This window comes from Gorilla gorilla, chromosome 1, assembly GCF_029281585.2.
Source record: "Gorilla gorilla gorilla isolate KB3781 chromosome 1, NHGRI_mGorGor1-v2.1_pri, whole genome shotgun sequence".
Classification (NCBI taxonomy): Eukaryota; Metazoa; Chordata; class Mammalia; order Primates; family Hominidae; genus Gorilla; species Gorilla gorilla.
In genome coordinates, this window is record NC_073224.2 from 46,674,680 (window position 1) to 46,692,338 (window position 17,659).

At 37.0% G+C, this 17,659-nt stretch overlaps 1 protein-coding gene across 4 annotated transcripts in view; it reads right to left on the reverse strand.

Moving 5' to 3' along the window:
* The window catches only part of SYT14 (synaptotagmin 14), a 231,059-nt gene that overhangs the window by 61,223 nt on the left and 152,177 nt on the right, over window positions 1-17,659 (reverse strand). For all 4 annotated transcript variants that reach the window (XM_004028341.5, XM_004028339.5, XM_019030212.4 and 1 more), the window contains 2 exons: window positions 13,120-13,391; window positions 7,192-7,641 (listed from right to left, as the gene is read on the reverse strand). In XM_004028341.5, coding sequence (XP_004028390.3) covers window positions 7,192-7,641; window positions 13,120-13,391 — 722 coding nt within the window. The remainder of the gene's footprint in view (window positions 1-7,191; window positions 7,642-13,119; window positions 13,392-17,659) is intronic.

A 17,659-nucleotide genomic window follows, 5' to 3' on the forward strand; every position in this document is an offset into this window, starting at 1 on the left:
TTGCTGATTATTTTCTAAATAATCCTTCTCTAAGTTAAATAGGAGAGGGTTAGTCATTTTTCTTAACTACATTAGCATATTAGCATTCTTACATTTCTTCCCATCTGCCCTATGTCTGCCTTCCAGTTAAAAAAATCAAATACAGTATTTTTTATACTGTCCAGATTTATAGCTATGATAGACACTGTGATACACTGTCAATCAAATGTCAGTATGGTTTTGTTTTGAATTGTGAGGACATAAGATGTGGGAGGGGCCAAGGGTAGAATGATACGGTTTGGCTGTTTCTCCACTCAAGTTTCACCTTGAATTGTAGTTGACAATTGTAATTGTCAATAGATAATTCCCTATCTATCTACGAAGAGACTGATGCCCTAGCTGTCAGGAGGGCTGTTGGAAGACAGCCTTCAATGTCAGTCCCTTCAGGAACTGATTCAACTGTAAAGAACTGCCTCACCCAAGGTCACCCTTTCAGGGGTGCCCAAGGCTGTGGGAGCCCATCTCTTGCATCAGCATGACCTGGATGTGAGACATGGAGTCAAAGCAGATCATTTTAGAATTTTAAGGTTTAATGAGTGCTCTACTGGATTTTGGACTTGGCATGGGGCCTGTAGCCCCTTTGTTTTGGCCAATTTCTCCCACTTGGAACAGGTGTATTTACTCAATGCCTGTACCCCCATTGCATCTAAGAAGTAACTAACTTGCTTTTTATTTCACAGGCTTATAGGTGGAAGGGACTTGCCTTGTCTCACATGAGACTTTGGACTTGGACTTTTGACTTAATGCTGGAATGAGTTAAGACTTTGGGGGACTGTTGGGAAGGCAGGATTTTGTTTTGAAATGTGAGGACATGAGATTTGGGGGGGTGGCCAGGGGAAGAATGATATGGTTTGGCTGTTTCCCCACCCAAGTCTCACCTTGAACTGTAGTTCCCATAATCCCGCCTCCATGGGAGGAACCCTGTGGGACATAATTTAATCATGGGGGCAGTTACCCTTATGCTGTTCTCATAAGAGTGAGTTCGTTCTCAGGAGATCTGATGGTTTTATAACGGGCTTTTCCCCCTTTTCCTTGGCACTTCTCCTTGTTGCCGCCATGTGGAGAAGGACATGTTTGCTTCCCTTTCTGCCATGATTGTAAGTTTCAAGATGCCTCCCCAGCCCTGTGGAACTGTGAGTCAATTAAACCTCTTTCCTTTATAAATTACCCAGGCTTGGGTATGTCTTTATTAGCATCATGAGAACAGACTAATACAAGCAGCAACCAACATGCAATGACTGACTGATGGGAGTATAAAGGCCTGGCCATCTCAGCCCAAATGGGGACAACTCTGAAGGACTATTTTAGTTCCAGAATTCCCTGGGGGTAGGCTAAGACTGTCTTTGGGCATGCACTGCAGCTTGACTTCTCTCTGCCCAATCCTGCTTCCATCTCCTCTTTTACAAGTATGAATCCCAAGAGCACTCCTTAACAAACATTTGGCACACTAAACTCCCTCTCAGAGTCTGCTTCCCAGGTAATCAAATCTGCAACACATATGGTGCCTTAGATTCTTTCAGAAGAAGGCAACTGTGTTAGTCAATTCCCTGCTGTGTTAGGCCATTCTTATGTTGTTAAAAAGACATACCTGGGCAATTTATAAAGAAAAGACGTTTAATTGGCTCACAGTTCTGCAGGCTGTACAAGCATGGTGCAGCAATCTGCTCAGCTTCTGGGGAGGCCACTGGGAGCTTTTACTCTCAGCAGAAGGCAAAAATGGAAGCAGGCATGTCACATGAAGAGAGCAAGAGTGAGAGAGGGAGAGGGGGAGATGCCACAGACCTTTAAACAATCAGATCTCATGAGAAATAATTTACCATCGTGAGGACGGCAGCAAGAGGATGGTGCTAAACCACTCGTGAGAAATCTGCTCCCAGGATCCAATCACCTTCCACCAGGCCCCACCTCCAACATTGGGGATTACATTTCAACATGTTCAACATGAGATTTGGAGGGGAAATCCAAACTATATTACCTGCTTCATCTGATTCTCGACCACAGGGGTTAATGTACTCCTTAGTCAGAAGAGCAAATGTTTTATCAGCCAGGGTAGATTATGCTATAGTAATGGAGAACTCCAAATTCTCAGCAGCTTAATTCAACAATGGTTTACTTCCTCCTTATACAACATATCGATTTTGGATTGGCAACAGAGGCTTCCTTCAAAGCTCAAAGAGGCTCCATTTCCACACATGCTTCCATAGTAGTGAATGCATTATTCTGATTCTTAAAGGTTACGGGCAGAAGATAAAAGCAAGTCACCTGGCCACAACTGAGTTCAACGGAGTGGTAATCTATGCTGCTTTTGCAGAGAGGAGCAACAGACTTTACCAAAGCAGGCTACATGCCAGAGTTGACTCACAAGTCATAGTTTGCAAACCCTGGTCAAAAGCAGTGATTCACAAACTTTAATGTATATCAGAATCATGTACAGTGCTTGTTAAAATGCAGATTGCTGGGCCCTACCCTCAGAGTTTTTTTTTATTCAGAAAGTTTCGGAGAGGGACTGAGAATCTGCACTTCTATCAAGTTCCTATGTGATGATGTTGGTCCAGGAATCATACTTCGAGAACCATTTGTCTAAAGAAAAAAAACTTAACAGGTACGCCTGCCGCTCATCTATTAATGTAGAGAACCTTATTTCAAGATGAAACACATCACAGCTTTGTCATTATCAGTTTTCCTAAAAGGCAAGTCACCAAAAACCATATATATAATAATGAAAATAAACCAAGGATTTAATAAAGACTCCTATATTCTGAGAATTGTCCAATAGCCTCACTATTATTATTGCTAGCCACTCTGAAGAGATCAGGCTAATTAAGTACTGTTTGTACAGGAAGGGTTGTGTGTATGTTTGTGAGAGAAAGAATAGAGTTTTATTATTAATCAATCAATAAATATAATAATATTAACAAATCTAATAAGCTGAAATTAGACATAAAACCAGGATGAGGAAAAAGGGAAAGGCTATTTTATGCAACTGTTACAGAGAGTAATATAGTACCAAAAATGCAAGTGAAGAAATTAATTGGGGTTAAATACTAAGAAAGAGTGCCATCTGAACAAAGCTGTGTATATGAGTTCAAATTATGAGAGGGATATATGCCATGGTAGGAAGGATAACTGAAAACATTCTAGCTACTGAGTTTGGCATAAGACAGTACTAAAGCAAGTAAATAGTAAACCATATGGCTATTTCACGATTCTTATTTGAAAACAACAGACGCTAACTCTGACTCATAAAGTGGAATAGTAATTTATTAAAGGCTAGGGATGAATAAAGAACCAAGTTAATGGTTAAGCTTCTCAAGAATGAAGTCTAAAAACCATACTACAGAATTGGTCAGGTGAGGAAAACCTGCTGCTGTTCTCACTGGATTCTTTTCTGCCAAGGACTTTCCTCTACTGCAACTGTTAGTGGCCCAGTACCAATACCATTTCTGCATCAGCAGAGCTATTTTATAACAGAATTACTATTGCCTCTGAACACCAGATACCTCCACCATCAACTTCATGGAAACATGATCTGACTGCAGTGTCTGCTTCTTTGTTCAGTCTGTATTGAGGTTTCCAGAAAATAAGTATGAGTGGCAGAGTCTAGGTCACACAGCTCCTGCCATATCTACCAGCGAGACGGGGAAAGTCAATTTTATGGCTTACCTTAGGGAGGTAGACATAGTTATTCCCAGATAGTTACTGAAAAGGTAGAAGAGAAAACATAATACATGTCTGCCACAAAATGTCATATCAAGCATACAAAACTCATCTAAAATTCACCAATTTCTGTTCCTGCCTAACTCCTTTCCCAGTATATACTAGCACAATTAGACAATATCAGAGATGGATAGGCCTTTAGAGTTCACTTGGTCTAATCCTCTCATTTCACTAATGAGAAACCTGATGCCCAAAATAATCAGATGATTTACTTAGTTTACAGGGCTAGTCAGTAGAAAGAAATTATGCTTTTTAAACTCTTAAGTATATTTTCTATCATGCACTGATCAAGAAGGCACACTTCAAACTATATCTTAATGTTAAACTTTTTTTTTTTTTTTTTTTTTTTGAGACAGAGTCTTGCTCTGTCATCCAGGCTGGAGTGCAGTGGCGTGATCTCAGCTCACTGCAAGCTCCGCCTCCCGGGTTCACACCATTCTGCCTCAGCCTCCCGAGTAGCTGGGACTATAGGCACCCGCCACCACGCCCGGCTAATTTTTTGTATTTTTAGTAGAGACGGGGTTTCATCGTGTTAGCCAGGATGGTCTCAATCTCCTGACCTCATGATCTGCCCACCTCGGCCTCCCAAAGTGTTGGGAATACAGGCGTGAGCCACTGTGCCTGGCCTTAATGTTAAACTTTAATCTTATTCTCAGGGAAACTCACTGTTTAGTCCTCAGAAAGTCATTTTGGTGACATTGGTCTTTTTTTTCTCTCAATCGGTTCCTGCAAAACTAGCTATAAAACTAAATTTTATATGCAAAATTCTATTTTCCTATTATCTATGAAAAAAACTGTAAGTTTAAATGTGTTTTAATGGTAGTTTGCAAGTTCTTTGGCTGCATTAAAACTTTTCCTTGCCAAAAGTTACAATAAAAATGACAACAATAATAAGTGATTATTCAAAAGCTACTAGAAGGCCTGGCATGGTGCCTCATGCCTGTAATCCCAGCGTTTTGGGAGACTGACATGGGAGAATTGCTTCAGGCCAGGAGTTCAAGACTAGCCTGGACAACACAGCAAGACCCGATTTCTAAAAAAAAAAAAAAATTAGCCAGGCCTGGTGGTGTACACCTGTAGTCCTAGCTATTCGAGAGGCTGAGGTGGGAGGATCACTTAAGCCCAGGAGTTTCAGGCTACAGTCAGCCATGATTGCACTACTACACCCCAGCCTGGGTGACTCTGACTTTTCCCAGAGTGAGACCCTGACTCTGGGGAAAAAAAGCAACTAGAACAAATGTTTAATTATGAGTGTATCTCTTACAGATATATTATTGCATCTTACAAAAATTAGAGCCAAACTCACCCAAGTAAACTGCAATTACAAGATCTCCCCACAAAGTTAATATTAAAACTTAAGCAGGGAGAACATTAATACTATAGTATATATAGAATATATACATTCTATTGGTATATTTTAATGACTAAACAACTGATAGCACAGAAGCCAAAAGCAACCAATGAGATTTTGAGAAGGTGGAGAAAGAAGGAAAGCGACAAAAAAGAACAATTAAATACAGGGTACTGAATTTGAGAAGCATGTCAACACAGAGAAAGGGCAGAGGATGGATAGTTTTATTCAAATATAAATGTTACATCTTTAGAGGAGAACAACAGACAATGGGGCCTATCAGAGGGTGGCAGGTGGGAGAAGATAGAGGATCAGGAAAATTAACTATTAGGTCCTGGGCTTTATACCTGGGTGATGAAATAATCTGTAAAATAAACCCCCATGACACAAGTTTACCTATATAACAAACCTGCACATGTACCCCTGAACTTAAAATAAAAGTTAAAAAAAAAAAGTTATGTCTTAGAAGCTATTTATCTGGCACTTTTTCCTCAGAAATTATTGTACTGGTTGGCAGAAAAAGATTACAGAATCAATGACTAGAAGCTAACACACGTAATGTAGGTCCATTAAAAAATTGCTTAGTTTGAACAGAGATAAGACAGTATTATTTTCTATGGCTTCATTCTCTTTGTGAAATGAATGTAATTAAAACATAATTAATTGGGAACAGATAAATTACATACCTCTTGATGACACAGTCTTTCTCTTCTAATTTAAATGAGTTATTTCTATATAAGGATTTATTTTCCACAGAGTAACTAGTGATCACTCAGACCAAATAATGAAGAAGTTTAGAAATCATATTAATAACTGTAGATTATTAAATTTTATGAAAAATTCGTTCTTCCCCCCCGAAATATTGCCTGAACTCTTTTTTCTCCCCTCTTTTAAGCTGCTATTATTTTTAAAAGGTATTTCCCCAAAATAATTCTGAAAATTTAAAAGGATAACAAGTTATCAATTTTCCCAACAGAGATTAAGTCTTATCCTAGAAACCCATATGAATATACTATATTTACATCATCATTTTGTACTTAAAGACATTGAAATCATTTAGTTAAACTGGTATGGTGTTGACTGTGAATCAAGGTCTTACAACATAAAATGTTGCCTGATGTAAATGAGATGAGACCCTAAACTACTTGGACTGAAGCTTACACATTTAAAAGCTTAAAACAACACTAAAATAGTATACCTTTATTTTAAAATATAAATCTATTCTAAAATCTGTATATTTATATTTTAAAAATGCTTTGTATTCAATATAACAGAGATGAATAAATATAAACCATAATGCACACTTACAGCATATCACAGATTTTTTCATAATCTAAATAACTATGTGGCATAATGTATTTCCCTGGTTTAAATAAACAGTGCAGACATTTCTCTCCTGTGATTTGCAATGCCTTGTGGGAATTTAGTTAAAAATATGAAGACAGAGAGAGAGATTTATATGTGATTATCATCTGGAGGACAAAAAGAGAAAAGAGAGAACTAGCTCAAAGTACTAAGCTTAAGGGTTCTCCTGAAATACTTTACAATCTGTTTAAAAAGGGTGGAAAGTCTAATGAGGCCAGATTTATTTTGAAATTTTAAAATAATTTCACAGAAGTTCTGGAAACATATCCAGTCAGGACCTAGGGAGCGGTATATATTCTGTAAGGGCAAATCCTTTCTGCCATACAGCAAATAACATATGGGGCTGATACTTCTTAATGTATTGCCTAGTTTTAACCTGGAAAAAAAATAATAAATTCTATAAGGAGTTTGGATGACTTCATAATCAAACATTTAATAAATGTTCAACAACAACAACAAAAAACATGTAAAACCCTGGGCCAAAACTCTGTGAAGGATAAAATAAAAGACATAAATCACAAATTATCTTCAAGGGCAACTTTTTTAGGTAAGAAAAAGTATATCTATCTATCCAGGGCTTAGATATTTTTGTAAAGGCATGATTACTATGTAAAAAAATAGACTGACAAACTTGTTGGCTTGATTAAAGATTTTTAAAATTGTGCATACTATAAACCATGAACATAAACTGTACTCAGGCCATTTGATGAGATACTCACAGAATGATTGTAAGAAGGTTCCAATATCACAGGCAATGACATTTTCCCTTGAAGATTCAATTTTGTTAAATAAAAAATCTTTTCCCCCACAATCTTTTCTTTTTTCATGCGATGTACACCATACAGTCTAAACCGAACTGCATAATTTCCAATCATCTCAGATTCAACATGATTAAATTTAAATGTTTCTGTGAAGACAGGGCATGGTCCTCTCTGGATGCTGGTTTTTGCTCTCTGTTTCTTTATAGGTAGAAGAACAAGGTGTACTTGCCATGAGTTGCCACCTGTCCTGTTATATGTTGGGATGTCTGTGACAGCTGTCACTGTTACCAGAAGCTTCTGTTCTTGTGAGTCATAGTCAAAAGTCACATCCAGTGTGCCATATTTAGCTTCTGGCTCAGGATCAAAAGGTTTAGGAAGCTGCGAAGATGATCCTTGAGCTGACATATCCTAAGAAAAGAAAATTTAAATGTTAGAGTTTTTAACTCAATTATTTAACCTAGCATGTAAATAAATACTTGATATTTCTTTAGAAGATGTGAAAACAATTCTGCCACAAAGAAAGTAATACAATAATAATTAACAGTCAACTACAACCAACAGCTACCCTATAGAGCTAGATTAGCATAGGCAGTAAGTTAAATTCAAAACTTATGATAATAAAGACACGTTTAGAATTTAATATTCACCATTACAATTCTGAGAAAGTGTGATGTATGTTTTTATAAATGAGAATTTAAAATATATCCTTTAGTGGGTATATCTGCTCCTTTTGTAGAAAACTACTACATTTTACTTTCAATTTCATTTACAATGCCATTGACAGCACAGTATCAGGCTGCAGAGAAAGAGAACATAAATAAAATTACAACGCTATGGAAAAATTTGGTTCCGTTTTCAGAGATTGTTTTAAAACACCCCCATCTCTAATAAAATATAAAGATATTTAGACTTAAAAATCAATGGAAATGTGAAATATGAAAGTATAAATAAAGGTCTCAAAATATTAGCGGTCGAATATTTACTTTCCATAACATAGACTGTATTTACTTCAATTTCTAAACACAATTAAAAACATATTATTTTCTAACATTAATGACTATTGAAAATGGCAGAACACACATTTTAAAAGTTCAAGAAAGGCTGAAACGGTAGATTTTAATTATGAAATTAAAAGAAATTATAACCATTTTTCCTGTAATTGTCTCAAATTCCTGCCAGTCTATCTATCTAGAATGTAATAGGGGTTTTAGCTAGTTACCAACAATGTCAAACCTACGTCTCTGACCTTTCAACTATACCACTTTGCCTCTTCAAGTATTTTAATAAATCTTAAATAATTCTCATTTCAAAATGTGGGCCAATTTAATAAATTTCTAAAATTTTCTAAATTTTGAGTGGCAGTGAATACTACTGAATCTCAGTCTTCTCTTTTTCCATTTACGAAACAAAATAAAACAAAACAAAACCTTCCTGAGTGTTAGCTAGAAATACTACCCACAAGATTTGGGGAGCTGAGGCAGGCAGATCACTTGAGGTCAGGAGTTCGAGACCAACCTGGCCAACATGGTGAATCTCTACTAACATGGCCATCTCTACTAAAAATACAAAAATTAACTGGGCATGGGTGGCAAGTGCCTGTAGTCCCAGCTACTCAGGTAGGTGAGGCAGGAGAATCGCTTGAGCCAGGGAGGCAGAGGTCGCAGTGAGCCAAGATCATGCCAGTGGACTGCAGCTTCAGTGACAGGGTGAGAATTTGTGTAAAAAAAAAAAAAAAAACACTGTCCACAAGAGACTATACTTCAGTGCCTCTATTATAGCTCATACGACTACATGACTCAGCTTTGGCCAATGGGAGGCAAAAATAATTTATGTGTGAAACATTCAGATCAGGTTTATATAAGAAATTACTTCCTCTCTACTCTCTGTCTCACTCTTCTCACAAGCAGATATACAGACAGGATGTGTGGGTCAGCTCAGACATGTGGACTAGGACATGTGTGGGTCAGCTCAGCCTAGACCATGTGGACTAGGACAATACCCTAGGGGAAGGCACAGAAACAGAAGAGAAGGAACTGGGTTCCTGAATAATCTCATAGAGCAAAGCCCCCTGCTCACCCTGCACTGTTGTTAAACAAAAGAGAATTAAGTTTCTGTGTTCTTTAGCCATTGTATTTGGTGGGGGCTAGGGGTCTTTTTGTTGTAGCAGCTTAACATGTACCGTAACTACTGTATCTACTATGTGCCAACCCCTGTTTTAGGTCGGGAGAGTGCTTCTTTCTGCAGAGAGAACCAAAAAGACATGATTCCTTAATTTTTTTTTTTTTTTTTGAAACAGGGTCTTGCTTTGTTTACCAGGCTGGAATGCAATGGCACAATCATGGCTCACTGCAGCCTTGGCCTCCCATGCTCAAGTGATCCTCCTGCCTCAGCCTCCTGAGTAGCTGGAATCACAGGCATACACGACCACACCTGGCTAAATTTTTTGATTTTTAACAGAGACAAAAGTCTATGTTGCCCAGGCTGGTCTTAAACTCTTGGGCTCAAGGAACCCTCCTGCCTTGGCTTCCCAAAGTGCTGGGATTAAAGGTGTGAGCCACCATGCCCAGTTAGTCCTTGATCTTATAAATCTTATATGCTAGTTGGTATAATGTATGCAGGAAAAAAAACAACAGAAGAACAGTACTTGGGGAGAAGAAATAAATTCCCAAAAGAGAATTCAGTTTTTAATGTAGCATAAGAAAATCAAAACATATTCTTATTCTGTTAAAAAATTTACAATTTAGAGCAAAATGTGTTAATGTATACTACTTTATAATTGGTAATTAAAGATTATTAATTATATGGCTTTGGTATTTCAATTAAATATTTTCTAAAATAGCATCACGACAGCTAAGATTTTCAGGCAATAAAAATGTTTATCAGGTCCTAGATAGCTATTTTTGAATTTTACTTCTCTTGGTGCCTCCCTGATTGTTTTTTCTTTTTTTTCAAAATTCCAACAACTCTTATGAAACCCAATGTTGAAAGGGTGGGACACTGACAGATAAAAGACATTATCTGCATTCTGAAAACAGGCAATAAGCAAACAATCCTTCCTTTCAACGTATGGGACCAGTTTTAAAAAATCTTTATTTAGATAGCAATAGGTCATCAACAGCGTTTATAAACTCCTTCCCATGGAATTCTTCTGAACCCTCTCTCCTCTCTCAGTTTAATCATGTATGTAGATAGGCTCTAAGATAGCTACAGCCTGGATTAAACCAAGAGAAAAGTGAGAATTTTCTATCTGACACATAATATCTATTACAAGGATGCAAAATAAACTTGAAAAAACACAAAAGTGAATTTTATATTAGCATAGGCTATCGGCATTCACATCTAAATATTTCTGTAATGTGCATTTGCTATATTGTTTGAGTACATTCAATGCTACTACAGAAGACACAAAAATAAGCAGGATGGAGGAAATTCCAAAGAAGTGGTTACAGATAGCAAGTTAGCAGCTTCTGAAATACGGACAAAACTCAGTGTGTGATAACTATAGATAGCGAGTAAAGAAGCAGCTTGTGAGACACAGGCAGAATTCACAAGATATTAAATATAAATAGTTAATAACTTATAACATATGCCAAAGAAAGATTAAATAGAAAATTTGACAGATCAAATGAGTGTTACCTATAGAAAGGGATGAAATGCACAAGCCACAATCATGTAGCCTCTGGGCTGACAGCTCTGTCACCCATGTGCTCTACTTAATAAATGCAGATAAAACCTACAACCGCCTAGTAGGTTGACAAGCTTCAGTGGTGGCCAGGAGTATAACTATATCTCTCCCACAAAAGAAACAAGTGTGTGCTGTTGGCTCTTGATACCCTTGTTCAAATCTCAACTCTGGTCCTTGTTACATCATAAATAGGAATGCTTATGGAAAAGAGACAGTGAGACAGGATGTATGGGCACTGCATAAAACAGGACTCACACAGTGAGGTCTTGCTACCGATACTCACTTACAGCTTATCCCCAGGTGTGTTAATGGATTTCTGATTTCATCCAGCTCCTCTTACTTCTTGCTTTGTATGTGAAATGGATTAAAACACACTCTCTTTCTCTCTCTCTCTCTCTCTCTCTCTCACACACACACACACACACACACACACACAATAATTTGAGCATCTTACTTTGGTCCTTTACTCCTCTGAGAGAGTTTGCCTGGTAATGTTTGGAGGGTACCACTGAATCAAAGTAATTTCTCACACAACATTTTGGATCAAAAAAGGCAATATAATATAGTTGTTAAGAGCACTGTTTTGGCAGTCAGACAGACCTGGGTTGGAACTATAGTTTCACTATTTAAGAGCTGCTTCTACTTGGTCAAATTGTTTAGCTCTCTGACTCTTAATGTTTTCATTTATAAAATGGAAATAATAACTTCCTAAAAATGTGGTTGTTAGAATTAAATGAGCAGACTACATAAAGCTCATAGCAAAATTCCTGACACAAGTGGTGATAGGTATTATTGTTGTTGTTTATTAATCCCACAATCCAGGCTTCACTGTTAACTTGTGAGCTATATATGTAGTTCACAAAGCTACAAAACAGCTGTCTCAAATTTGTTTAGGTAATGGAACACAAAAAAACATTCATCATGAAAAATCATAAAATAATGATATATTAAACTTAAAATATCAATGTACAATTTTCTTCTCGGTCAGATACTGTAATACTAGAAATACTAAAAAAAGCAATAACAGATACAAAGTAGTTTTAACAATTATAGAAGAAAAACCTAAAATTAAGGAAATTCTATCCATAGCTTAATTGTTCTGGGTATTAGGAAACTATACCTATTATTTAATTTTGGCAGCAGATCTGAAAATTCATCTGGTAAGAATACGGACATATTTCAGTATTACTGAATGTTGTCTGGAACAAAAACAGTAAAAATTTGCAATCTAAAACTTTTAAGTAGGCTGGGTGCAGTGGCTCATGCCTGCAAACCCAGCACTTTGGAAGGCTGAGGCAGGAAGATTGCTTGAGCCCAGGAATTTGAGACCAGCCTGGGCAACATAGTGAGAGCCTGTCTCTACAAAAAAATTAAAAAATTTGTGGGTGTGGTGGTGCACACCTGTAGTATCAGTTACTTGGGAAGCTGAGGTGGGAGGAAGCTGCAGTGAGCTGTGACTGTGCCACTGCACTCTGTTCTGAGTGACAGAGAAAGACTCTGTCTCAAAACAAAAACAAAAACACTTGAAAGTAAATCTAAATACTAACTTATAAAAACTCTAGATTGTCTTTATATAGTTTTCATTATGACAGAAACATTAAAACAAATTCTTTTTAGAATACAGTAATACTTCAAAACTGCCACAAAATTATTTTTGTTGTAATTTTCACATTTTTGCTCCAAAACAGTAAGTAAACTTAAAGCTCAACCAACCAGCCACTCTGAATGCATGAAGCCATGGATTCAAATTTCATTAGTAAAGCTGATCATCATTTATCCCTTGCATTTTCTATGATATGAAAATACAATAAGATTATTTTGAAAGATGTGAAACATTGAGTAACCTCCCAATAGTAAAAAAATCCAAAATAAAATAAAAATAATACAAATAGTAACCTCAAGACGAAATAAACAGATAAATTATTCCAGAATGTTTTATACAAAGTATTTAAAAAAAACATCTTTAGGTACCCATCTTCTTTTGGTGGTGGGGCTTGGGGTTGGGGAGTGGGGGCAGCTGAAGACTAGTTGGGACATTCCTGATAAGTTTGTTGGATAAAGATTAGATTAAGGATGGACACTGTACTATAAGTTACAAAGGAATAAGTGATAAAATCAATTCTTCTTACCAAGAGGAGAAGGACAGGATTATTATCCTCCAAATAACATTCATTTTCAAACTTCTATGTGCTTTTACTTACTTCAGGGCTCAGGACTGCAGTGCTGTCACTTGGAACATCTTCTTCATATCCTTTATTATGAAAACTTTCTATTTCATGACCTGTGCTTCCTTCACTTGGGCACTTGTTATATGAGCATCTTGGACTGTTGCTGCAGTGGGAAAATTCACATTTACTGTCCCCAATTTCTGAGGGTGTACATGACAGATGGGGAGAACCACTGTCATCCTGATATGGTGGTGGCTGCAATTCATCCAGCGGGGGTGTTCTTCTCATTCTCTGAATGCAGTTTCCTGATAATGATTAAGAATCTGGTCACTGTTTCCAATTAGCCTCAACACACAGTATAGTCTACAATAATTGTAAATAACTTTTGAAAACTGGATCAAAAAATTGATGGCAACATAACTATTAGATTTACTAATGACTTCTCTTTTTCCCTAGTTCAGAGGCACAAATAAAATGATCTGGTTTCCCACTCCTTGCCTCCTGCATAATAAGATTAGGAAAAATAAAAGTCATATATGAAGAAAGATCCTGTTATGTATCATAAAAATTAGGGAGTGATAAGTATTAGTTAAACAGCTTATTTGTCTCTCTCAAAACAATCCTGATGTATACATACTTCATCTATTACCCCGTGATCTGTGGCCACCCTAGGGTCAAAGCGATACAAATATGGTTGGAAAAACAAACATAACACCTCTGCTTGTTCTTCACCTATGTTCAACAAGAACTCACCTACATTCTTCAGTTACTGAGATGAACTTAAACTAGCATTCAGCTAGCGGTGTCAGAAATGTTTTTCTACATCTGTCCTGGATCCAGAATCCTAGAATGAGGTGCACTGTGAATCAGGCCCATTCCCTGTTTGCGAACATCCATCAATCAGCAAAGACTGGAGGCTGTGTTCTCTCTTCTCCATTATAAGGGCACTCTATCCCACTCTACATCTGTGTCTGTATTCTTTATAAATTATGACGCCATCTTGTCTATAGTAGACATCTCTACCTCTAGCAGTTAACATGAAACCACATTTTCTTTCACTCTTAAATTATCCTTTTAATTTATACCTCAATGATTTACCTCGGTGATTGAGAATAAACATATCTACGAACAAGGACAGAGTTGGGGGCAGGAGGGAAATAAGGAAACAGAGTCCAATACATAATTTAAGAACAGCTAAGTCTTTGTAGATAAATCCTGAATGCAGTACTAAACATTAAATTTAAACACTGATCTTTTTTTTTTCTTTTAATGAACTGTGCATCTCTTTTCTCAAAAGGGACCCTGAAACAGTAGTTTGTATTATCATTGTTAAGGAGTTCAGTTCAAATATTCAATAGTTCCTCTGTTCTTCCTAAGATAAAAAGTTACATAAGAACTATAAGCTTCATTTAAAAATTACCAAAATGCTTGGTTTAAATGAAAAATGATAATTTGCACAAATGTAGCACAAATTTACATATTTGCTCAGAGGCCCCAATTTTGAAAAAAAAAGAAAAACTAAATGTCTTACCTAGTGAGTCTAATAGTCTAACCACAGAGTCATCTCTCAGTATATGCGGAGAACTGGTTCTAACCCCACCATTCCCTCTCAAATACCAAAATGCAAAAATGCTCAAGTACCTGTTATAAAATGGTGTAGTATTTACATATAACCTAAGTACATCCTCCCATATACTTTAAATCATCTCTATGTTACTTACAATGTCTAACACAATGTGAATGCTATGTAAATGTTGTAATACTATATTGTGTGGGAAATAATAAGAAAAAGTCTGTATATGTTTGGTACAGATGAAACCATACATTTTTTCAAATATTTTCCATCTGAGGTTGGTTGAATTCACAGATGCAGAACCTACAGACATGGAGGGCCGGCTGTACTAACTTTAGTTTATAACATAAGCAAAAAGTAAAAAAGTGGCTAAATTAATAAAGTTGAAGCTAAATTCAAGAAGACAGATTAGACATGTTGCAAGTCATAGCCAAAAAACCCACAGAATTCCAGAATAGTAAAGAGACAAGTGGTTTTAGGCAGTTAATTGGCTTGATCCGTTTATGTGGTAGGTAAGTATGTGTGGCTGCCACCGCTGGCAGACTGACTTGACTCCATCCATAACCTCTTTTTCTCCTAAGCAGCATTCTGATTAGGAGTGGCCAATGAGATCTAAGCAGATTTCAGAGTGAACCTTCCAGGAAAGTTTTGTTTTCCTGATAAAAGCAGGTAGACTCTACTGGCATGCCCCTTTGTCCCTTTGCCTTTCCCCTGCTTCCCTCTTGGAGGAGTAGCAGCAGCTACCTTGTGACCATACAGTGACAAGTACGAGAATGAAAGCTAGGAAGGCAGAAGCAGGAAAATGAAAAGCCCGGGTATCTGAAACATCACTAAATACCTACCTCCAAACTTGATGCCTGAGACAAATCCCTATTTGTTAAAGAAAAAGAAAAAAAACTATAATAGTTGGATTTTCTACTGTTTCCAAATACATTCTCAATGGATATAGTTTATTAATCATTAAACTGACATCCTCTGCCCCTTTAAAAGTACATATTTAATTAGCCACTGAATTAAAGGGTAATACCTAAATACTGCAACACGAAGTCAATTAAAAATTTTCCAACGTAAGTGGTTTTGGGAGTCAGCACACCATCTACTCCTTTACCTTTTTTCTTAGAAGAGTGGTGATCTTTCCTAGAAGTCTTGAGCATATTGCCTCACAGATCTTAATGTACAGGCCTGGGTCACATGTCTATTCCTAAATCCATCACTGGTAGAAGAAATGGGATGACCATAATTGGCTTAAATTAACCAGAAGCCATCAAAATTTGAAGCTGGGGATGGGGCCAGCTTCACTCTTCATATCTATATGGAAAAGAGTAGATGCCTAAACAATGTAGGATCCAGGAGGGAGGATGAAAGAGAAAGAATGTTGGTACAAAATGAACATGGTCCAGTTCATGATCCAGTGAACATGGCTCACTGCAGTCTTGACCTCCCAGGCTCAAGTGATCCTCCCTCCTCAGCCTCCCAAGTAGCTGGAACTATAGGCATGAGCCACCATGCCTGGCTAATCTTAAAAACTGTTTGCAGAGACAGGGTCTTGCCATGTTGCCCAGGCTGATCCTGAATTCCTAGGCTCAAGCAATCCGCCTGCCTCGGTATCTCAAGGTGTTGGGATTACAGGCATAAGGCACTGCGCCAGGCCTGTTTTCTTGATCAGAGTATTTTTTTTCTGCCTGTGGTTATATTTTTCCTCAATATAATAATCCTCTTCTGAGGTTCCTTTTGATATGCCAGCACAGTATAATTTCGGTTTGGTAATGATGTTACACCTTATTTCCTTTGGTTTGCTTTTTTATATTAGGTCCTTGCCTAGCTGTGGGCCAACTAAGTGTATTTTCACAGCTGAGCTCCAGGCATCTGGCGCTAGTTCAGATTTAGCGTAACTCTTGCTCCAGAGACCAAGGCACAAGTTACACAAAATGGGTTTGTGATATTTAAAGATGTTAAGTGGGCTCAATGGGTAGACTTCACTACTGTTTTCTGGATTTGAGAGAAACAACATTAAAGCTGTGAATATATAAAATTTATTTTAGCCACACCATATCCTCCAAGTTTTGAAAATAGTAATACCAACCTTTTATCTTTACTTTTCACTTTATTTTTGCATTTTATTTTTTAAAGTGTAGAACACACAAATGTAGGTGGAATAAAAATTTCATTAAAAAATATAGTTATGAAGATCCCTCCTTTTTAAATGTTTGCAATCTGTTTTTATTCTACTTAGTGTACTAAGAGTTGGCTTAAGTGTAATTGATATAAGAAAAATTTTTAAATAATTTTATAAAGTAACAAAATTTATATTATTATTGTTAAATTACACTGTAAACATCAACCTTAAGAAGAAATTTCTAGTGGAACTATCAAACACCACGTGATGATGCCCTCCCATTACTTTAGTTCTTGCTTTATTACCTAATTTTATACCCCGATTTTTATATAAATGATATATCTATAAAAGGATTTAGGCATGGATATATTTTAAGCATTTTAATTTACCATCTGCATATTGCATAGCACCTACAAAACAAGATGAAGTATTTCCTTACCATAGAAAAAATAGCATGTGTGCACACACGGAATATGACCTGTGGTTCTTAACTTTTAAAACAGTGGTGAGAACCACAGCTCTAAAAAAAAAAAATGATGTATATTCAACAACTGCAGAATTCTTTTTTTTTTTTCAAGTGCCCGTGGAAATCTGCCAAAATTGATTATATGCTGAGCAATTAATTAAGTCTCAATACATTTCACAAATTGGAAGCATGAAGAGGATGTTTTCTAAATGGGGCAGGAGAATAAAGTCCGAAGGCAGGAAACCTAAGGCCATGCTGACTTCCTAGAACTGAATCAAAAGTAAAACCCCACCTCTCCATACCCAAGTAACAAAAGCATCAGAGGCTACTCCCTTTGCACTGTGTGGCAGATGAAAAATGGGAAGTACCTCTGATTGGTCTCCTCCCACAATCAGACTGGTGACCAGCCAAGTCTTCA